Source organism: Manacus vitellinus, unplaced genomic scaffold (assembly GCF_001715985.3).
Source record: "Manacus vitellinus isolate BGI_N305 unplaced genomic scaffold, ASM171598v3 scaffold_40_pilon, whole genome shotgun sequence".
NCBI lineage: Eukaryota > Metazoa > Chordata > Aves > Passeriformes > Pipridae > Manacus > Manacus vitellinus.
The window spans coordinates 4376882-4400065 of record NW_021940541.1 but is presented as its reverse complement, the minus strand read 5'-3'; the positions used below and the strand labels follow the sequence as shown (position 1 = coordinate 4400065).

The window sequence follows — 23184 nt, the reverse complement described above, 5'->3', positions numbered from 1 at the left end:
TCGCTTCCCCATTGATATTTTTTCCCAAAATGTCTTTGTACCCAACTTGGGGTTTTACCATAAAGCCCCTACACAGTCCAAGTTAAACCCTGTACCCCAGAAGCAAAGAGCAAGAAACAGAATGAAGTGTGAAGGGTGACCTTCCAAAAAGAGCAAACTGATTCTGTGCAGGTAAAAAGATATGCAGTAACTCCGTTTATTTAGAGTTCAAACTGAAACTGGGGAACTGTTCATATGGCTTTCAGCATGTGTCCTTGAAATAAATAAGCCACAAAGGGCATACAAAACTCTTATATTTAGGAAAAAAACCCACACATTCTTAAGATCTTTCATAAAACTAACAACTGTGTACAACAGTGGGTAGAATTACAGTAACAAAATGCAAGTTAACAACACTGAGGTTCCTTACAGCTGTCAATCCATAAATACTAAGCTTTGTAAAGTGTAATTGCCCTTAAAATATTTACACTGAAATCCTCCATCTCTGTTCATCTCTCTCCATTGGAAAACCCTTCATTAGAATCATAGTGTGCTTGTGAAATTTTGTTTGGCTTTGAGTTCTGAACCAAGTCCATCAAGAGAACCATTTTATTGTCTATGTGTGCCTGAAGACCCTGGATTTGCTGATCAATGTAGTCCATTAGCTTTTTCTCCATCAGATCCATATTTTTGGAGATGATCTTTTCCAAATAGGAGCAAATAGGCTGTTGTTCCACTCTGTAAAAAGAGCAAATATAAGAGTAAGTATAACCTATTTCTTAATGACAGGGAGCATATTAGAGATCTGGGCACTTGAACTTGTTTTAAATGTAAAATCTCATTTATTAGGCAATGAACTGTGGAAGGCATTAGGCTTTTAGCACAAGTAAAATACCCTGCCTACCATGTTTTAATTTGCAATTTTTTAATAAACATTTACGGTATATAGTCATTTTTCTTCAACCTTTTCTTTCAAAGGCTCAATAATGCAATAGAGAGCTTAGTGAGATAAAACAAAATCCACACAACTCAACAGTACACACAGAGTTCAAATTCTGTCAGCATGGCAGACTTTGTCCTTCTCAGCAGAAATGCTTCAAGAATTATCCAAACTATGCAGAATGCGTTCTTCAAAAGCACTGCATTCTTTCAGGAGCTGGAGACATTCAGGCTCTATTGCAATCCCAGCTCCTACACAACATTCCTACATCTCACAGTTTCCACTATTGTTCCTTAGGTATCAAAGTGGGTGCACTCTGAAGTCTGCTCTGTAAATGCCAACAGATGAGTAGGAACAGGTACACACTAAGTACAGCAAAAAGGTTGGGTCACGTTGTGTGAAAAAAGGAAGACATAAGAATTTGGGAGGTAGAAGGAGTCAAAATGAAAATGTAGCAAAAGACGAGAAAGATAAACTACACGTGTATGGGAATGCAGGAACATATTTTTTAAAAATTATAAGAGGGGAAATGGAGGTAAAAGACAAACAGTTTAGTAACAACAAATGACGTGATTTCTTCCGAAAAAACTCCCACATTCAAACAGCCCATCAGAAAAATTAATTGTAATCACGCTCATTGCCACACAGCCTTCAAAAACACATATCTAAGATTCACTATTGCTGTTAATGAGAATAAAATGTTGACATTACTCATTTTGTTTAAACTTGTCAATGAACACAGTAAAGCTACTACTTTCAGAAGTATCACAAACTTAACTCACCCAACACACTGAATGCCTTCCTCTTTAGCCACTGAGCTTTTCCTGAGCTGCCTCTCTCCATCTTTTAGCCGGAGGTGACTCACCTGACTGCATAAGTTTTGAAGGAAAGGAAGAAGCACCTGTGGGTTGGCTACATTTGGGGTTTCACTCCCTTGTTCCTGCACATGCAAAGATCCCATGACTTTCAAATCATTTCTGAGGTCAACTGCATTTTGCTGGGCAGCAAGTCTTTCAGAGTCAAAAGTACTCCCTCTCTCAGGTACCTCTGTGTTCAGATCACGACTTATTTTTAAGTCTTTATACACTGTTTCACTTGTTAAATGATTTTTAACAGGCAAAGGTTCACTGGCTGAGTGACTTGGTGATGACTGAACAGCTGCACTGCGCAATCCATCTATTGCATGGTCACCTCCAAAGCTGGAATTTTTCCCCAAGATCCAACTAAGTTTGTCTCCAAGAGGTAAACTGTTCTGATGGGAAGAAAAATAATACAATTAATAAAAGTAGTAAAATATACTGGAAATTATACAGTAATAACAATAGATATAACTCAGCATTCTACTAGTGTGATGTAAAGATTTCAAAAGCAGTTCTGAATTATATTCTCATGGAAAAGCACAGGGAAGATGTTTTCCCTGCACACATGATGTGTTAATCATCTTGTCATTCTCTAAGAAAAGAGCTTTACTGGCTTTTTACCACACTATGTCCCCAGGATTGAATATTTTTAACATCAGATGGATTCAGGATTCTGTTGGAACAGTTCACTCCAGAGGATCAGGATCTAAGTCAAGTAAATGCTCTGTAAGAGCACGTTCCCTTTAGTTGAAGGTGATAATGACTCATAATGACCACAAAGGTCAAAACCAGCCCATCTACCTACATCCCAAACATTCCAGGGAACGTGCCCACCATCCTTGACAAGCAGTGACATTGAAGTTTAAAATAATAATGAAGAGTTATTAACTCTGGTGTATGCACAATGGAGTACACAATCTTTACTCACTGCACTCACGTGAGTGGTAGATTAAAATGGCAGAAAGTGTGGGTTAAAAAAAAAAAACATAAAATCTTTTTCACTAAATCAATCTAGAATATTCTTTAACTGGAAAGGTCTGAGATCAGAACTGTTCATGGTTACAGAAAAGCACAGTGACCTACCTTCTGCTGACATCGGACCATGTCCATGAGCTGCTGAGCACCTGGAGACAACTTAGATCCCATAGATTCCATTATAGTTTGCACTCTGTCTAGATCTATGCTTGAGCCTAGTGAAGGAAAATCAGTTGCTAGTTTTGCAGACACTGCTTTCACTTCTATAATTATTTTACTGATGAGTACTCTTTGTTTCTCACCAAAGGAGAGCAGCTATTGCAAGAAGAAAAAAAAATATTTCGGTTAGGAAGAAAATAGTTTCAGTTTCTTTGTGCACAGGGGACAATGCATTGTCCTTTGAGTCTTGAGGGAAAACTATGCTGAACTCTTTCCCAGGGAAATTCAGCCAATTTCTCCTTGCTATTATTCCCCAGAAAATTCTGACTGGAAAAGAGGTGCCTGAGTGCCCCAAAGATAAATCAGGCTCTGATCTTCTAAGCATGTAAGAGTAGCAGCCAAATGATTTTCAAAAGTTTATTTAACCACATCAGAGTTAAAAGTTCTAATTACAGACCTGCAGTTTATCTGGTTTATGAATTTTTTCCTCTAAGACTAAATTATCTGTATCATATAAAGTCTTCATGAAAACTGAAATACAAATTTAAAAGAACTCTGCTATCAAGACAAAGTACCCAACTAACAAATTTTTAGGTTATTATATGAAGTGACGAAGGGTATAAAGCCAACAACCTGACCAAGAGCAAAGCAATTCAGTCAATTCAGTGATTAAAAACACCGAGAAAAATACAACAACTGTGTTTAATTCCTTACCTTAATTCTACAGGAGGGTGCAGGGCATTCAAACTTATGGTACTTGTGGTATAAAGTAACCTCTTCAGGTTCACTACAAAAATAAAATAAATGAGCTGTGACATCAATACACAAAGTACTGCTGTTATTTGTAGAAATACACTATATTGGTAAATATTTAGGTAAGAAACAAGACTGACCCAACATATTTCTAATGCCATTTTAATGTTTCTAATAGTAGTTTTAGTTTCTAGTTTCAAGCAGTTTTTTTAGTTTCTAATGGAGGTTTTAATGCTTACATGCAACTTCTAATGAATCTTATAAAACACGTACATAAAAAAATCACCTGTATGTGTACATACACTATGTCCTAGAGAAGCTTTTGAGGCTCACTATGTTATTCACACACCTTCCCTGAGGCTCTGAGTCCTCTGGTTTCTATTTAGCTAATTAAGATGTGCCATGTAATGACTTACAAACAAAGCAGAAACGTTGCTTTATTTCCCCCAGCAAAGTATGGACGGAAGTATCGAAGGGGAAAACAAAACCTTCCTTTTTTTTAATTTTCTCTGTTTTCCTTTAAAGTGTGAGATGACTACTTATTAAAGACACAAGAGGTCTTTCCCGAAATCACACAATGGTTTAGGTTGGAAAGGACCTTGAAGACCATCTAGTTCCAACTCCCCTGCCATGGGCAGGGACACCTTCCACTAGCCCAGGCTGTTTAAAGCCCAATCCGACCTGGCCTTGGACACTTCCAGGGATGGGGCAGCCACGGCTTCTCTGGGCAACCTGTGCCAGGGCCTCACCACCCTCACAGCGAAGGATATCTTTCTCATGAAATTAGACATGAACATGTCTAATCTAAACCTGTTCTGGCAGTAGGAAGCCATTCCCCCTTGTCCTGTCACTCCATGCTTTTATAGTCTCTCTTCATCTCCCTTAAAGGCTCCTTTCAGGCATTGGAAGGCACAATTAGGTCACCCCGAAGCCTTCTCTTTTCCAGGCTGAACAACCCCAATTCCCTCATATTTTTTTTTTTTTTAAAGACATCAGGTCTTTCACAGCAGGAGCCCCTCACAGAGATACACACGCACAAAACACGAGGCTGCCTGGAGGCCGTGAGTGCCCCCGGCCCCTCCGCGCCCCGCACTCACCCCGTGTCGCGGCGGTGGCGCGGCTCTTGCCTCCGCCGGTTCCGAGTACTCCCTCCCACGTACACCTCCATGTGCGGGCCGGGTACAAGTATCCCCCACGCGACGCCAGCGCCGGCGCCGAGGCCGGCACTCCAGCCTGCAGCTCGCAGGCTCCTCCCGCGCTCCCTCGCGCTCCACCACCCACGGCTCGCCGCTGCGGGGAAATCACACGGACGCGGTTGTCCGCCCAGCCCGCCGCCGCCGGCCCCCGCACGGCGCCCTGCAGCCGCCCGCCGCCCTCAGCCGGGCTCGCCGTCGCGGGGCACCGCCGCAGGCACATGCGCCGGGACAGGCCGCCCAGGCGGCGCGCTAGGCCACAGCACGCGTCGCCGACCACGCAAGCGCGGCCGGGGCTGGCCTCGCCCCGACTCCTCCGCTCCTCCGGGCGCCGCGTTCCGTCGACAGTCGGGCGCACCGGCGGCGGGAGCGGCGGAAGGGAGCGCGCACCGACCGCCCCTCGCGCGGTCCGCCGGATCGCGCCTAGCGCGCGCAGCCGCGGGCTCGCGCGGCGCACTGGAGGCGGCGGTACCCGGAGCGGCACCGGACTGTCCGCGGGTCACGGAATGCCGGGATGGCGCGCTGGGAAAAGACCTCTGAGGTCACCGAGTCCAACATGTGCCCCTACACCACCGTGTCAGCCAGACCGTGGCACTGAGCGCCACGTCCAGTCTTTCCTTCAACGCCTCCAGGGACGGCGATTCCACCGCTTCCCCGGGCAGCCCCTTCCAATGCCTGATCGTTCCTCCTCATGCCCGACCTAAACCTCCCCTGGCGCAGTTAAGACAGTGTCCTCTCCTCCTGTCGCTGGTTGCCTGGGAGAAGAGGCCGACCCTGAAGTTGTGTCACGGGAGGTTTCATCTGGATATCAGGAAAGGGTTCCTGCCCCCGAGGCTGGTTGGGCACTGCCCAGGCTCCCCGGGGCAGTGGGCACAGCACCAAGGCTGCCAGAGCTCCAGGAGGGTTTGGACAACGCTCTCAGGGACAGGGTGGGATTGTTGGGGTGTCTGTGCAGGGCCAGGAATTGGACTCGATGATCCTTGTGGGTCCCTCCCAACTCAGGATATTCCGTGACTCTGTGACAGCCACCTGGCTACAAACTCCTTTTGGTCCCTCTGCCCAGGGTCTGCAGATGGGGTACCATGGTCTGGTTGACAGGGTGGTGTTGGGTCATAGGTTGGACTCGATGATCCCAGAGATCTTTTCAAACCAAATTGATTCTGTGATTCTGTGAAATTTGGTAATATGGCAAAGTTCAGAGCTACTGGATTCTCTCTCCCAAGTTGGCACTGATGGCACACCACACAGGAGAGAGGCTATGAATAAAAGAGGCTATAAATAAAAGATGGGGTTCATTTAATTTTCATTAGGATCCCGGCTTCCGGAGTCAGGGAAAGCTGCTCCTGAAGCTGTGGCACGGACACAGACCCAAGGAACACGGGTATCAAGTTCTGCTTCCACCCAGGGCTCAGCACAGGAATGTTCACTGGGTGTGTGACTGTCAGGAGATGGACCTGAGCAGGCTTTGCACAAGCTATAATTAAAAATACAGCCAGCATCTTTATGTTTTGTCACCCAAGCCATTGTTTTATGGGATTTACCAGCAATGGAAAAATGGATTTGCTCTGTTTTAATTAAAGAATTAATTAAAATTAATAAATGCAAATGTTTTAGCGGGAAAAACTGTGTTGTCTCGGTCTCCTTTTTGTGTTTCTAAATGTACTTGGTAGTTCCAAAATGCGTTGCAAATCTGTCGGGTTTTAGGAGCATTTATTTTCTGCTTTTGGTGACAATGTGGTTGCATGGAAGATTATTCTGATCCTGGGAGAGCAATGATCTGCACAAAATTATAGTCTTTTAGAGAGGAGAATTGCATTTAACATAGGAGGGACTGGGTAAAATCCCTGTTTTGAGGGTTTCCACGTGTTTCTGGGTTTTCCATGTGTTTATAGAGTTTCCACATGTTGATATGCATTGTATATTCAATATTTTTAAAGCAAAGATGAAGAAATGGAAAACAGCAAGCTAAAGTTTCAAAGAGTAGATTGTTTCACACTGGAGTATTTTTGCTGAGCTGGAATAGCTACAATAAACATCCTACACACTGTATTTCTTACGAGCAATATTTTATGTTTCTAATCTCATAAGGTCTCACGGTGGTATGAAAGCCCTTTAGAATAAACCAGTTTGCTCCCGGCATGGCTCGGTGCTCTTTCTCCAATCAGCATTTAAGAATGTGCTGCTTTTTATTTGCATTAAGCTGTCTGACCAGTTTTCTCGCAAGCCCGGTGGATTAAATTTTACTTCCCGTTCCCTTAGCAGAGATGCAGTATCAGGGTGCTTTTTCTGCTGTTTACCTTCGGAGCAGACGGTTCTTGTTCTTCTGGTTCCGTGCAGAGCAGCACACTCTGTCTGCTGGGACACTGGAGTGGTTTCTCTGGGAAGTCTAGTCATGTTAAAGCACTGCCTATTTTGGTTCACTTTTGGACTAACTTTTACTGGAAAACCTTTTTGGATAAAAGGTAAGCCTTCTTTCTTTTTTAAATATTCACCAAGTTTCTTCTTGTACTCCCCGATCCTGATCATAACGATGCTCCCCTTTCACATCAAGTCACGGCACCTGCTCATTGAGAAAATCTTGTTTGAGGAAAAAAGTGTCTGGAAAAGATTACAGGTTGAATTTACAGGTTTATTTACAGGTTCATTGCTGAGCTCTTTGTGGGTTTTTCCCTCCAGGATGTAGTAGGTGTGTAAATATATCCTCTTCCGTGCAGGACACAGGTTGTGACAACTGAAGTTAATGTCACTATCATCAGTAGTAAAGACTGTAGAAAAAGATTTCTTCTTCAGTAATGTGAGGGGAATTCCTGCAGTTTCATTACAGTTGCCCATTATCTTATTGGCATTCATGATTTGGCTTCGCTCTTTAGATTTAGATGTAACACCTGAAATACTTCTTAGAAAGTGGTATTTTTGTGATGTCCATTAAAGATGGTTTCCTGCTTTCAGGTGTCAAAATTTAAATTGTTAAAAGAGCATCTTCATTGTTAGTTCAACACACTCGTGAAAGAGAATGGATTTTGTGATTTAGATAATAAAATTATTGAAGATTAAGAGCAAAGTCAGAAGTAAATACTGAGTGCTGATACCCTTTTCAGACCTGTTTTCTAACAGCAAGTTCAACATTTTGATTGCAATGGCAGCCTGTAATGTTAAACATATGCTACCTGCACCTAGCTTTTAAAAATCCTGATGTTATCTAACAGGTAGAGATCATGATTACACTGCAGAACCCTCCTCCTCACTTTGAATGAGTGGTTGTGTGGCTTCTTTGCAATTATGAATTCCTTTCACAGAAATGTGGAAGGATGAGAGTGACTTTGTATTACTACAAGTGTGAAGAAATCTCTCTGTTTCCTTATGAAAGAACAATTTAAGAAGGAAGAAACCCCTTTCATTGTTGATTCTGTTACCTGTTTAAAAGCAATGGTTGTGTCTCTGTTGATCAAACCAGACTGATGTGCAGACAAGAAAAAGGAAGATGAATTCAAGTTCACACAGTTTTAAAGAAAGTTAGAGGAGATTGGTTTTGTCTTTAACCATTTACCTGAAACCAGATACTTGGCAGGCTTCTTATCTTCAGCTTCCTGCATTAGCATGTTGTTCTGGAGATAATTCTGATATCATGTAGAAGGCTACAAACCTTTTGCAAAGGTTTGGCTGCTGCTAGAACAAACAAAATGCAGCGTTAGGCAATGGAAGGAGCCAGGATTATACACACAGGAGGTGGAAGAATTATACCCAGAGGACAACTGTAAGTATTCCTCATTCAGGGCAACAGGAAAAGGATGGTTTGGTGTTGAACATATGAAGGGAAAAGAAAAATTTGAGCTATTATCACAGTTTTAATGCGAGTAACTAAAACCAAGAGTCAAAGCCAAGACTACCAGCCAGTTTTGGACACCCTGTTTAAGAAAACTTTGGCTTGAATTTGCAGGTTTTAGCACTTTACAGCAGTTGTGTTTGGGGTGGTGTAGTCATTACCCTCGAATACAGTCAAAACAGAATTTCTGCAGAAAATGAGGCAATATATTTGCCAAAATTAAAAATAACTTGGCCATGATGGAAATGGTTGATTTCTTCAACTTCCCAGCATGATCCAAGAGCTCTGAAAGGGACAGAACAGACCAAACTGAGCACAGGCAGTCAGGTCCTAGACTGGTGAAGTCACTCTTTCTCCATTTCTGGCTGGATTAGAATGGTCTTTTGGCAACCCCCACTGTGCAGGTGCCAACATGATTATCCTTTCTGATTAATTACCAATTCCAAACTTTATTTTCAGGTGTATCTTCTGAACAGACACCCAGACTTTCCACATTAGAAATAATCATTCCTCGAAGTCTGACAGGCAGAGAGAAACATCACCCATTTTTTCATGAGGTTTGTGATTCTATCTGATTTTTTTCTTCTGATGTTGCTGTTTTTCCCAACACTGTCCTATCTTACACACACACTATGTATAGTGTGTAGTGAAGAAATGTGCCCCAGACTATTTCTTCAGATTCTTAGTGTTTTCAACTAGTTTTGAGCAAATTTGTTCCCACAAATTCCTGTGATTGCACTCTAAGTTAGTGCCATCCAAACTTCTAGTTTTGTTAACAGCCTTGTAAGACAGAAGTGAGAAGGAACATGAAGAATATTTCCATTTTCTCTGAGTCAGATTAGATGTTGAGCTTGCACTAATGTTCATGCTTTCCATGTTCTGGTTTTGGATTAACCAAAGGACTTCAACCATGCAGTCAACGCTTTTACCCTGAAAGGTAAAAATGCTCCCACAGAGTCACACAGTTTAAAGGAATGAGTTAAAAGAGAAAGATCTGAGCCTTAATTCTTCAGTTCTGAGGTAACTTACCTTTGTGCTAGATATTGAGTTCATTTACTGAAGTAAATGTTAATGAAATACCATTAGTCATCTTTGTGCAAACCAATTAAGGAATAAAAGATTCTGTGAGTGGCTTATCTGATTTACATAAGGAGGGTCACAAAACATGATGTGGTGCTCAGCAAAGAGTGGGCTGTGCCCTCCTGTCCTCTGAGTGAAAATGTACAGATTAATAGAACTTAAACTTTACATAGGAAAGAATGTACAGTGTGCTGCTGAGACTGTAAAACACAGAAGGCTGAGGGTTTGGAATCTGTGTTTTGGCAAATATTTCACACACAGAAGTGGGACAAAACATGGATCTGAAAAAAACAAGAAGAAAATTCACCTAATTAAGTGATATCTTTTGTTCTGTTTTCAGGAGCATTCAGATGACAACCTTTCTTACTCAGTGAAAACCAGAAATGGAACATATCTCCTAAAACTGAAGAAAAATAAGTATGTGATAGTGTTCTAAAGGAATCGTACCATCCTGGGGTTAGTTGCATCCACACAAGCATTTTTATACTGAAAAAATTCAGAAGAAACCATTTAAATGGCAGATTGTAGTAATTAGAAAATTATTTTGTTAAATAGAGTGTCGCTGTTATGGTACTATCTTGCAAATAGAAGGGAATAATAACTTTTATATTTGTGGAGAAATTTATTTTGATTATTTTTTTCAAATAATAGCAATTTAGCAACACAAGACTGTACATTTCAGAAAATCCTTAGGGAAAATCAGAGTTCTGTTCAACATTAGCTTTTTATTAGCTGGGGGGAGGGTTCTTAGCTGTGCTGTATTTGAAGAAATTTTTGTTTCTGTCGTTCCTCATTCCTGAGCCTGGAGCAGTCCAGGCCCTTATGCAAATGAATCTGCTTAGATTCTTCTCTGTGGATTTTTTTTTTAGTTAAAATATTTGAAAATAACTTATTTTCCAAAGACTTTGGCTCATTTTATGGTATTTTGTTTCATGTGCCTCGATTTTAGTAATAATTTAGCATGAGTGTGATGCTAACAGAATGTAATATTTGCCAGGATTTTCTACTTATTTCTTGCTTTCTGGACCTTTTAAAGAGCAGTAGTTTATTTTTGTTTCCAGAAAGCTTGTTAGTGAAGACTTTATGCTGTTTACATATGGGGAAAATGGGAAACTGGAGGCAACACAATCCAAAAACGAGGTATTGTGCATAATTAAATTCCCCCCTTTGTGTCAGAATTTCCTCAAACCAGGGAAACCAAGAAAAAAATATATTTTCTGGGGATGCAGCTTTTGTGAGTTTTCACAGATGTAGCATTCCTGTTTAACAGTTACCAGTAATAATAAACAAAAGGTTCATGAGGGATTGGGCTGTTTGTGGTGGTGTAGCATCCCTGTTTCCCAAGGTGTGAAAGAAAATGCCAGGGGATTATGCCAAGGCTGAATTTGAGCTGCCTGATTAGGTCACTTTTGCATAATATGCAATTAAAGGTACAGTGGCAGCATCAAAGCTCTATTAATTTTAGGTCCTGTATCAAACAAGCCTTATAAATACTTCTAAATTTAATTTCAACTTTAAACTGCACGTGAGCTCAGTGAGACTTAATTGGGTGGTTTGTGCATGGGACATCATCTCAGATCAGCCTTTGAGAGGACTCTGAGAACAGGATGAGCAATGTAGATTAAAAGATTTTTATAGAAGATGGTGATGGGTTAAACAAGTAATCCCAGCACATCAGGTGATATTTTATTCCAAGAAGGCTGGGATTATTTTCAAAATAGGGAACTCTATAACAGCCAGCCTTAATGTCATGCAAATAATATGGTTAGTTGGAAAATAAGTTTGCAGTTGAAGGCAACCACCTTGTTTTGTCACTAATTATGTGGGTTTATTGCCTTTCAGACACACTGTTATTATCATGGCATTGTTGAAGGAATTGCTGACTCAACAGTTGCTCTCAGCACCTGTGATGGCCTGAGGTATTATCTCTTGCTTTTTCAGGATGATTCCTTGTGCAGTACCAAAGTAAAACAGCAAAAAACCCCAGTTGCTATTCATACAGCTGGGAAAAATCCTGTCTTGCAAATATTTTTTTTAATATTTTCACCTTCTGATGAAGCTGAAACTCTTTACAGGTTTTATAGTTTCCCTCAACTCCCACTTTTTTTCCTCTTTTCTAAAATTCCTTCAGAGAAAAAAAAATGAAACATGACAGAAACCATAACCTACTTTAGGCATGAACTGAGGTTTCTAGTACTTGATGTGAATATTTTGACCAGAAATACTTATGTAGGAAAAATGCTGCCTAATTAAGCTTTTGATGCACTTAAAACACTCCTGAAAACAATTCTGTCCTATAAATGGGCACGTTTCAAAAGACAGACCATTTCCATGAAAAAATGTTGACCAAATTTGAATTTGAAACATTTTTTTGTGTTTCAAATACAATAAAATTACAAGTGGGATAAAACTCAGGCACATATCTTTTGTGTATAGTACCACAGTGAGATGTCACTCACAATAAATCATGACATATCCTGGCATTCCTTTAAATGAAGGAAAGAAGGTCAATGTTCTAGTATTTCATGGAATGCTGGATCTCACTGTGCAGAATAGATATTGCTTTTTGACTGTTCTACAGATTTAGACTCGCTTTGTACTCACATTTTTGAATTTCTTCTTTTCCAAGATCTAAACTAGAGAATTCTTGTTCTAAGTATAGTTTTGAGATTCTAGAGAACAAGATAACAGCTTCTGAAAGATTCTTGTACAGCAAATGGGCATTTACCAGGGGTTTCTGAGCCAGGCACAAATGCAAAATCTTTGTACTTGGCTGCACTCAGCAGTGCAGTGTTGCTCTTGTCCTCATAAACACCCTGCTGATTGCTTTTAGCCTCTCCTTCTGTCTTACAACATATCTTTTTTTAAATTGCTTTAGCTGCATGGGGCTGAGAGTGAGACTAGAGATAAGGACTAAGAGAGACCTTTTGCATCAGCTTTTTACCCATGATCCAGACTCATTTAGTAACAATTTGCCTCCCTTATCTTTTTTTTTCCTTTCGTTTCTCTCTGATTCAAGGAGCCCACACTTGTGTACAACTGAGTATTTTAAATAAGTTCTGTTCTGTCTCTTGTTGGACATTTGAACTTACCCCCCATGTTAGGATAATTTAAGATAATTATCTCAGCACAGCAGTGTGAACAGTTCTAGTTTGTAAGCATCCAGCTGTCATTCACTCACCTGGTCATAACTGTGAGGGAAAAACCTTGGAATAATTTTTCATTCTGATATGATTTTTTAGGGGAATCCTCTACATTGGTGGCAAATGGTATGGAATGGAGCCACTCAACACATCCAGCACATTTGAACACGTGTTTTATGAATTAGAAGACAAGCAGGACGTGCCCTTCCACTGTGGGGTGCTGAACGGCAGCCTTCAGCACGAGAAGATGTTTGTCAAGCAGGCTGTGGAGTACACATTCTCATCAAACACTACCTCTAGCAGGGAGAAGCTTTTGAGGGTAAATATATTCCCATTTCTCTGTTGAGCTGCAGTCCAAGCCATCCCCTCAGTCTGTTCCAGCAGCCAAGGGCTTCCAGAGCTCTTGCTTTGGCACAGTGTCACTGGACCTGGAGGCCACTTCCTTGTGGCCTTCCTTTTCATGGATGCCAAGCCAAACTGGTGGGAATACTGCTAAGGAAATCCTGAAAGAGAAGACCACAATGGGAATTTAACATAGCTTGAAGCAATCCTGCAGTGGAAGAGCAGAGGCTGCCCAAGACAGCCATGGGTAGGACAGGAAAAGCATGAGCTGCCATTCAGCTCACCCACCCCAGTGCCTGACCTGGTGTGAATTACTGGTATCTAGAATAGAAAACTAAAGCCACATTAGAAAATGCAATTAGAACAGTGCTTTATAAACACATAAAATAAAAATCATGAGAAACATAAGTAAAAAGCCTTGAACTTGTTAGCTTATTGCCCTTTCTCATTTGCAGGAGAAGCGAGCTGTCCTGCCTCAGAAAAGCTATGTAGAATTATTTGTGGTTGTGGACAACCAGAGGGTAATTATTTCACCTGACCTTAAATACATTTTATTATTTTGTTAGTTTTCTTTCTTTGACATTCTTGTGGTGTTTTACAGTTTTTGCTGAAGAATTCTGATCCTGCTGCGGTGCAAAAGGAAACAGTTGAGCTGATTAATTATGTTGATGGGGTAGGTCAGATAAGTCGCCTGGATTGAGTAATTTCTACCTTATCATAGTTTCCAAAAGAACAGCTAATGTAGTTCTGAAACTGTATTTGGAAGTTATACAACAACCTGTAACACAGTTCAGGCACATCAGGAATCTCTTCACAAGTCTTGTAGAATTGCAAACAGGGGGAGAGATATAAGATGTTTTCAAATCACTTCTGTGGTTTGACTGCTTCAGTCTCCAGCATGTTTTACATTTCTAGGAAGAGTATTTCTTATGTTTTTTAGTTTTTTTAAAGAAAACTGTCAGCACTGTGAACAATTCCATAAGCTCTCTGATCACCTGTTCCCAGTTTCTCTCAAGACAATTAGCCAAGGAAATGAATGAACATGGTCTTCCCAACTTCTCTAACTGAAACATATGTTTAGGTATCTTCATAAAGTAGATTTTCTTCAGTTATATTTAGCTTTATATTCTAAATAATTTTATTTACTTTATAATTTACAAATGTTTTATATTTTAATTTATAAATACAAATATACATTTAGTTTCAAAGAAACCAAAGTTCTGTCTTGGTCACTAAGTTCAGCTCAGTGTTTACTCAGTAATAGTGAAGTCATCTTTCAGAATTCCATCAAAACAGACTGATGGACATTCATTATCATTATATTTTTTTCAGATGTATAGACCATTAAACATCCAGATTGTTTTGGTTGGATTGGAGATTTGGACAGATGCAAACCACATATCTGTAATGGATGGTTCAGCTGGGGATGTTCTGGGTAGATTTGTTTCTTGGAGACAGAAAGATCTTCTTAAGAGATCAAGAAATGATGTCAGTCATCTCATAATGTAAGTTTTCATTCAGTGGGAGAACTAGCCATGCTGCCAGTGTTAATGTATATCATTTGAGGGTTGTATATGAATAAAAATATAGCTGGAGTAAAATTCACTGCACTTCCAAACTGTTTTAACCTGGAAAAATGGCAAGAAATATAATGAATTCTCAAGAGTTAATCAACTCCAGGGCAGGGGGTTGGACCAGGTGACCTCCAGAGGTCCCTTCCAACCTCAGCCATGCTGTGATTCAGTGAACCCAGAAGCACTGGCATTATTTTCAAGCTGTTATTCCTATTTTCATTATTAATTACAGCGAAATCCTGATGTGGTGATAAATTTCTCCTTGACTTCAGGAGGACCAAACCTTGCCTTGCAGTATTTCTTTCAAACTCATCGTTGTCTTTTAGTAGAAATCATGAACTTTCAACCCATCTTTCAGTACCACCTTCAAACTGCTTTTGTTGCAGAGGGAGAGGCTCTTTCAGGGGATCCATTGGAATGGCTTTTGTGGGTACTGTCTGCTCACAAGTGCAGGGAGGGTCAATCAGCACTGTAAGTACATCATTTTGTGGGTGATGGAAGAAATTAGCCCTTGACCAAGTCACCCTGGTCTTGGAGACTAGACTTGAAGTTGTATGGTTTTTTTCATGGGATTTATTATGTAAAGATTTGTGCATATTTTACAACTTTTTCTTTTTTTAAGTACTTCCCACTTTCTCTCTTTGTCAAACTCCAGCCCACTTGGCAGATTTACTCCTCAAATAATTCTTTTGTTCACCTTTTGTAATTCATCTCAGTGTTGCATTAAAAAGCCCATCCTCACAACATTAAAGTCTATAACCAAAGTGGTTTGGGGATGGGCATGAAGCACAAAACAATGTGTGGGGTTTTTTACTCTTTAAATAAATACTGAACATAATGCACTATATTCCCAAGTGTCTGGAATTCCCCACAGGAAGGCTGTAAACTTGAAAAAATTTCAAGTATGGAAAAATTAATAAGAAACTATTTTTTCTCCACCCTCGGGGAGGTTGGAGGGTTTCCTGTTCTTAAAATAGGGATGCCAGAACACTGTGGACAATCTCAGAAGCAGATTTGGTTCTTGAACAGTACATTTGTCATTGAAGACTCCGTTGAAATCAGTCTCATGAGTGATTAACTGTGTTAGAACAGAATAAATAAACTAATGTCAGCTGGGAGGAACCTACAATGGTCATCTAGTCCAGCTGCCAACTGTTATTCAGAATATGATCCTCATGGAAGCAACAGGAGTGGCAGAATCTGCCCCCACCTGAAAATAAAGTGACAAATTGTCTGTCCTTGCTGCTTCTGCCTTGTGATGTAGTTTAGTATTCTGACTTCACAGTCTCCAAGAGCTTGGTGGAGGGAATAAGACACTAGGTACAAACAGTATTTTCTTTAGTGTCACCTATTTTTTAACACTGGTCTCCCTGTTAGTTGAATCATGACAATATGTTACGTCACGCCACGGTGGTTGCACATGAGTTGGGGCATAATCTCGGAATGAAACATGATGATAAGAGGTGTCCTGCATCCTATATCATGCACAGCACAGATAAGTAAGATTTCCAATTATTTGGTCTTAAGAAACTTATTTTATTTGCATGACTGTGCCTGACAAGCTGTGAAACTCCTCTGAATCTTGAAGAACTTTTGTGATGGGGAGTTGTTTGAAAAATTTGGTCACAGAGCTGGATTCACTGAATTAGGATTTCACATAAATTTAATTTATTTCAAATGTTACCTGTTTCCTGACCCAATCATTCTTTATTTGTAGTATTCTTAAAAACCTAATTGAATTTTATAATATTTTTTTTTAAAATGATAGTGTGTTGCTGGTTTTATTTTTACCCTGCTGAGAATGCTTTAAATATACTCACTAGGTTCATGCAAATATGCAGCAAATATTTAACAGTTAATTTAAACAAAACCTCTTGGCTTATGTTTCTTTCAGTTCATTTGTTCTTTGGCTTCCCCTTAAGAGAAAAAGATCATATTATTTATTTATCCACATTTGTGTTAATAAATCAGGGTAATAGAACACTGGACAAAACTACTATAAGAAGGTGAATTCCTGAGTTTTTAGGGACTCTAAGGTGAATGTCTTTCTAATCAAACATTTTTAAACTCAGTAAAGACAAGGAATTTCTAAGGCCTGTTTTATACAGGACACCAGAACATATAATCTTGCTTCTGAAAGTATGTGTATTTATATTATAATAGTATTTTTTAACTTCTAGTACTGCACTTCAACGCAAAATAAAGTAAAAATTAACTATCTCATTATCTCCTAGCATTATGAAATGCAACATTTACTATAGAGTGACAATATTTTAAGAGCTTGAGTTGTACATTTTCCTGTAAACAAAATACTTACAATAATAAAATATTATGCTTTCCAGTGGATCCAGGAATTTCAGCACCTGCAGTGCTGATGATTTTGAGACCCTTATTCTAAATGGAGGAGGAAACTGCCTTAGAAATCCTCCCATGACGAGTAATGTGTACAGAGAACCTGTCTGTGGTAATAATGTGGTTGATAACAACGAAGAATGTGACTGTGGCAAACCACAGGTAATGGGTGAAATTCAACTGGAGACTTGTTGTATTACATTATATTATATTATTCTATATAATACTGGCCTTTTGGTATACATGATTGCATTATATACCTGAGGAGTTTTCCTTGTAATTTTCCTTTTTTGCCATCAATATGAAGATAAATTTTAGTTAAAGCTTAAAATCATACTTTGATTTTGATGTGGACTCAGTTAAAGGCTAGAATGTTGGGGCACTGCTGGGAAAGAAGTGCATTTTGGAGCAGAGTATGTGGAAATACAACTGGGTTTTGTGCTGGTTTTAGCATAGACATTTCTGTTACATGACAGAGATTACTTATCTGTAGAGCACATACAGGTTTCTTAACTGGAACCCTTAAACTTTGCCCACACTAAATTACTTTTGTGAGTCGTTATTTGCATTGCCAAAATGTCCCTTGAAGCATGGGATGTGTTGGCTTTTTCTCCAGAAAATAAAAGTGTCTCAAAAAAGACATCAATAAATCAAAAGGCTGTCACCAACCCCTGGTTCCATTGGCATCCCTGTGCCACAGCACATCAAACCAGGTGTTCTCCTGATGACTTGTACTCAGAAAACACAGCCACTGGTTCCTGTTAGAGCAGAAGGCTGTCAGAACATGGTAGAGACAGGGATTTAAAGTCTGGCTTGCACTTGTACTGATGATGTACTTTTCTAGCTATATAAGGAGATAAAACCAGTGTCCCCTTGTCCATGGCTGTTCCTCAGGAATGCTCCAACCCCTGCTGTGATGCTGCAACCTGCAAACTCACACCTGGATCCCAGTGTGCTCAAGGACTGTGCTGCAAAAATTGCAAGGTGGGTAATGCATTATTAAGCAAAAATGATAAGACTCACTAGAATTTTTTAATGTTTGAAAAGAGCTGATCTAGTCCCCTTGACATATTTTCACACCATCAAACCGTGTTCACCAGTAGAGGGCATTTGAAATTTGAGAAAGGAGATAAATTTGTCTCCCTTGACATCACTAAAGGTTGTCATTGTTTCACACTAGAACTTCTGATGTTGCAAACTGACAGTGGCTTTCCTCTCTGGTTCCAGTTCAAAGTGGCAGGAGCAGAGTGCAGAGCCAAAAGGGATTTCTGTGATCTCCCTGAATACTGCAATGGAAGCAATGCCTACTGTCCAGAGGACGTTTACATCATGAATGGTCACCCATGCAGCAACAACAAGGCATATTGCTACTATGGAGTTTGCCAGAGTTTTGATTCACAGTGTGAAGCTATATATGGGAAAGGTATGTTTATTATTTAATGTAAAACCACTGGTAGTCTCCTGATAGACTTTTCCAATTTTTCTTTTTTCTTCCTTGTGTTTTTCAGACAGCTTACAAAGATTTACTGGGTTTTTTTTTTTTGTGCAGGGGCACGGAAAGCACCTGATATATGCTTTGAGAAAGCAAATATTAAAGGAGATAGGTTTGGAAACTGTGGAATGAAAGGTGGAGTGTACAAGAAATGCCCTGTCCAGTAAGTCACCAGCAAATAAAACTAACCCTAAAATCTTCAATGTAAAAAATGTATGCTCTTGCAAACCCTTAAAGTGTGAGATTTAAAGAATATTTCCTCAAAGTGCAAGCTAAAAAATTTGACTGGATGGTGTATTTTCACTGATACTGGGGTTTTTTTCTGTTCACCTTGTCTCTGAGTGTCCTTCATTCAATACAGGCACAGTCTGTGTGGCAAACTCCAGTGCACATCTGTCAGTCTCCAAAACCTTCCTGCCTGGAGTGTTGTCAATAATGCATCTGGGGTTTTATGCTGGTCTTCTGACTTTGACCTAGGGACAGATATCCCTGATCCTGCTCAAGTTCATGAAGGGACAGCCTGTGGAGAAAACAAGGTAAGAGGCATCACAGCAGCATGATAGAATATATCCCACCAAGTGGAAAGTTCTTAACTTCCAAAGGCATTACAGAGCTCTCTTGTTTGTGTGTTGTAATACAGTGAAAAACCTGCTTTTTGAAATCTACAGAAACAATTAATTAGCTCTGCAAAAACTGGGATGCTACAAATCAGTCAACTACATTATCAGTTATTCAAATTATTCCATCAAACTGCATCCACAGGGTTAAGAAAATGTGATAAAAATACAGCTACAAAATTGTGAGGTTCTGAATGTTCTATCACCCCTTTTTCTTGACATTTAAGTGAAAGCTGTAGCCTTGTTGTAAACATATGCATTTATATAGTATATTTATAAAGGGATGGGATTTTTGTTTAGTTTTGTGTTTGCAAGACTCTAATTACTTCTTCCAGGCCTGTGTAGGTTTCGAATGTGTTGATGCAACATTTCTGGGCTACAACTGTGATGTAAAGCAGAAGTGTAATAATAATGGGGTGAGTAGATGGTGCTTCATGTTTCTAGACTGGTTCAAGTTCCCTGCATAAAAGCAACAACCAGCCAGATGGCTTTGCTTTTTTTCTGATCTGTATTAAAAGTTAAATCCACTTTTTTACCTGTAATTCCTGTTGCCAGAGCAAACCTCTTAGCACTAACATTGAAAGGCAATTCTTCAGATTTTCCCAAGGGAATTTTTTATTATCACTGAGCTGTTAAGTTGCTAAAGGAAAATATTCCTTTGAGGAAGATGGTCTAGTAAGTCCTGATTTATATATGCCTCTGTGAAAAATCAAAATGGAGTCCCAAAGGCCGTAAAACCGAGTTCTTCGGACTGTAATTTATTGGAGGCAAATAACAACACAAATGTTAATTTTTACTGAGAATTCCCCTGAGGTATCAGGCTCACTCAGTGATTTGGGATGTTATGAAGGGGGAGAGCTTATTCTCAGTTAACACTTCATGTATTTCTATGCAATACTGTGCAGTATTCCTTGTTTCCTCATGCAACTCCTTACGAGGAATTCCAGGTCCCTACTCCGGGCCGCTCTCAGAGAGGTGTTGCTGTTTGACTAATCCCCGTGTAAGGGCTGTAGGTGTGTTACAACAATGGGAACTGCCACTGCCTGACTAATTAATCCCTGTTGTACTGGTGTAGGTGTGTAACAACAACGGGAACTGCCACTGCAATGCAGGATGGGCCCCTCCGTTCTGTAACCAGTCTGGCTACGGAGGCAGCGTTGACAGTGGTCCTGCCCACATAGGTAGGACACTGAAACTGGCCTTCCTTCTGCCCCAGGGTCTCATAAAATAAACTACTAATAGCAGGGGTTTTTTTCAGTTTATTTTCAGCTGGTTTTTTTCTACTGCATGAGACACTTAGTTGTGGACTTGAAGACCAAACATTATTATCTGCTAATGAAGTAGCATTGCTGGGCTTTACACTTTACACACTTTAAAAATGAAGTTCGCAATCTGTAGCTTTGTGAGGAGAGAAATAATTCACATTTTGCCAGATTTTACTCAATTTGTGTTTTGGGAAAGGGAAAAAAAAAATGTTTTGTATTTATTAAAAGTTTAGGAAGGCAAAGAGGATGTGCAGAGCAATTGTGGGTGAGCAGATACAAAGTCACAGAGTCACAGAATATTCTGAGTTGGAAGGGACCCACAAGGATCATCAAGTATGTTGAAGAAATATATGGAAAAGGAAAAATTTTGTATATCACGGAACACAGGGGGGTTAAAGGCAGAAAGAACTTGTAATAACATAAGGCCAAATCCTACTTTTCTGATCGTAGCGTTTTATAAATTTCAATGAAGTTTCAACTGGAAATAATTTGAAGGTTGTACTGTTTACAACAGAAAAAAAATGTTTTAATATTGTAAATTTCATTATTTCAATTCTTTTTTCTCTAGACACATCACTTCGGGATGGGCTGCTTATCTTCTTCTTCCTTGTGCTGCCAGTTGCCATCGTTGCTGCATTAGCAATAATTAAGCGGGATGCAATAAGGAGAAAATTTTGCAGGAAGAGTAGAAGACAGCACAGGTATTTCCCTTCTTACAGGTGCTATTTGGACACATGAGAGCAGGTTAATTTAGCAAGCCAGGTAGATGCTTTATCTACACAAAGAATTCCACACCCCCTAAAAGACAAGCCTTCCCTGCTAATAGCAGTAGCAGGTAGTTCAGTCCCCTGCTATTTAGTAGTTTAATCCAGATACTCCAGTTGTCAGTTCTCAGGTGCTTTTCCCAAAAAACATTGCACTTGCCTAATTGTTATTGATTGTATTGCCCATGGGGACAGAGCACATTGAAATGGCTTGTCAAGTCCAGGCAGGGCTGGACTCACAAGCAGAATCCAGATCCTCTGAGTTGTAGCCTTGTCCTTTGAAAATGCTGCATCCCTGAAGCAATTTTCTGATCACATGGTTTCTATTTCAGGGATAACAATGTGCAGGAAGCAAAGCAAGATAACAAACCAAGTCATGACACAAGAAATAATCAGGTGAGAGATGCATACTTGCATTATTGGATGTTAATACAAACTCTACAGTGCCTTTTCTCTAACATAATTATTTATGACTGTGTGGCTTTTTGATACACTGAAACCACCTGCATTTCCAAATGTTTAATGTAGTTTAGAATGTATTGAAGAGGATTTCTGTGTGGGTAAGTAGGAGCTTTATTGCCTGCCCTGTCAGCACAGGCTGTGAGTGGGATGGGATGGGACAGGCTGTGATTCAGCAGAGCAGCCAAAGACTCGACAAAGAATTCTACAGCCAAACACTGGGAAATGCTGCTTAACCAGGCTATGGAACTAGTTCTGATTAAACAGTGAAGCTAAAAGCTATCAAAACAAAATGTTGCAAGAGAATATGAAGAATGTCCCCCAAAAAATGAAAACTAGTTCTTAAATACCATTATCTTAATACTGAACAATTGCATACACTTCGTGTTTTCTGTTAACCTGATTTTTTGCAACGTGTTTTCCAGCCTGCCACATCAAGTCCAGATATTTTTACCATATTGCATTTTCCTGGTACAAGGTTTGTAGCACTTAAAACCTTCTTCACTTCACATTCTATGTGTTTACATTGCTGTATCACTGCATATGAAGTTCCCGATGTCTCGTGTCCTGTTTAGGAGAATTTTTCATGCAGCATCATGAGCTATAATAGATTGAATGCCTGAGGGAGAAATGCTGTTTTACTGCTTGTTTAGAAAACAGCATAAATGCAGGTAAATTCTACAGGAAGGGGCAGAGAGAGTTAGGTATAAATGTATGTATAAATGCTAGAAACTGTTTAAGGAATGGTGAAGAACCACTTTAGAAATACCAGTTGTCTCAAGTAATGAAAATCTAAACATGACGTGTTTTCCACGCTTCAGGCACCCAGTACAAACCCAATTTCCTGCAGTTCCCTCAGGACCTCAACGACCCCCAGTCCCACCTAGACCAGCAGTCTGAAAAGCTTCTTGGGAACCCTCAACCAATTCTGACAAGTAACTGGCCTGAAAAAAAACCAAATTACAAGATTTCAATCCTCCAGTCCTCTCCTTGTGCGGCCAAAATGCCTTTGGGAAGCACGTGCCTCTGGGAAAGGCTGGATGCCAAGAGGCACTGAACGCAGATTTGGTGACTCCCAATGTTTTGCTACTTGCTGCTGGCTGTGTTTGTGCCTCCTCTACCTCACCTCTTGGTTTTTTAAATCAGAAGCCTGAAGTTCAACACTCATAGGATTACACTTGTGACAGTGTGTAAGTCTGAGGTGCAGGCCAAGGAGAAGTGAATTCATTTATTTGCAGACATGATTTATTCAGCTCTGGGGACAGTCCCTGGGCACTGCTCTGAGACCTGCCTGCCATCAGCCCTTCAAAGCTGGGGCCCAGAGCCCCCCTCTCATGACCACCAGCTCTGTCCCTTTCCATTTCAGGTAGTTTATAAAAGTAACCTCATATATGGGGACACCAGAAACACCGTG

The 23184-nt window shown here is 40.2% G+C and overlaps 2 protein-coding genes across 2 annotated transcripts; one reads left to right on the top strand and one right to left on the bottom strand.

The window, feature by feature from the left end:
* Nucleotides 1–294: 294 nt before the first annotated feature.
* Nucleotides 295–4834, bottom strand: CUNH10orf88 (chromosome unknown C10orf88 homolog). Its single transcript, XM_008928495.3, has 6 exons — nucleotides 4764–4834; nucleotides 3628–3700; nucleotides 3057–3069; nucleotides 2863–2969; nucleotides 1702–2171; nucleotides 295–717 (listed from the first exon to the last, which is right to left on the bottom strand). Exons 1-6 carry the CDS (start codon nucleotides 4832–4834, stop codon nucleotides 489–491), a joined length of 963 nt encoding a protein of 320 aa, XP_008926743.3. The 3' UTR covers nucleotides 295–488.
* A 2417-nt stretch (nucleotides 4835–7251) lies between these two features.
* On the top strand, nucleotides 7252–22721 carry LOC103761892 (disintegrin and metalloproteinase domain-containing protein 9). The gene is made up of 22 exons (XM_018078431.1): nucleotides 7252–7321; nucleotides 9142–9239; nucleotides 10103–10179; nucleotides 10824–10902; nucleotides 11605–11681; nucleotides 13005–13224; nucleotides 13703–13768; nucleotides 13849–13920; nucleotides 14580–14752; nucleotides 15208–15292; nucleotides 16199–16320; nucleotides 17164–17335; nucleotides 18068–18157; nucleotides 18401–18596; nucleotides 18723–18828; nucleotides 19027–19201; nucleotides 19618–19698; nucleotides 20358–20463; nucleotides 21116–21248; nucleotides 21644–21707; nucleotides 22196–22248; nucleotides 22592–22721. The coding sequence occupies exons 1-22, from the start codon at nucleotides 7252–7254 to the stop codon at nucleotides 22668–22670; spliced, it is 2394 nt and encodes a 797-aa protein (XP_017933920.1). The 3' UTR covers nucleotides 22671–22721.
* The last annotated feature ends 463 nt before the right edge of the window (nucleotides 22722–23184 follow it).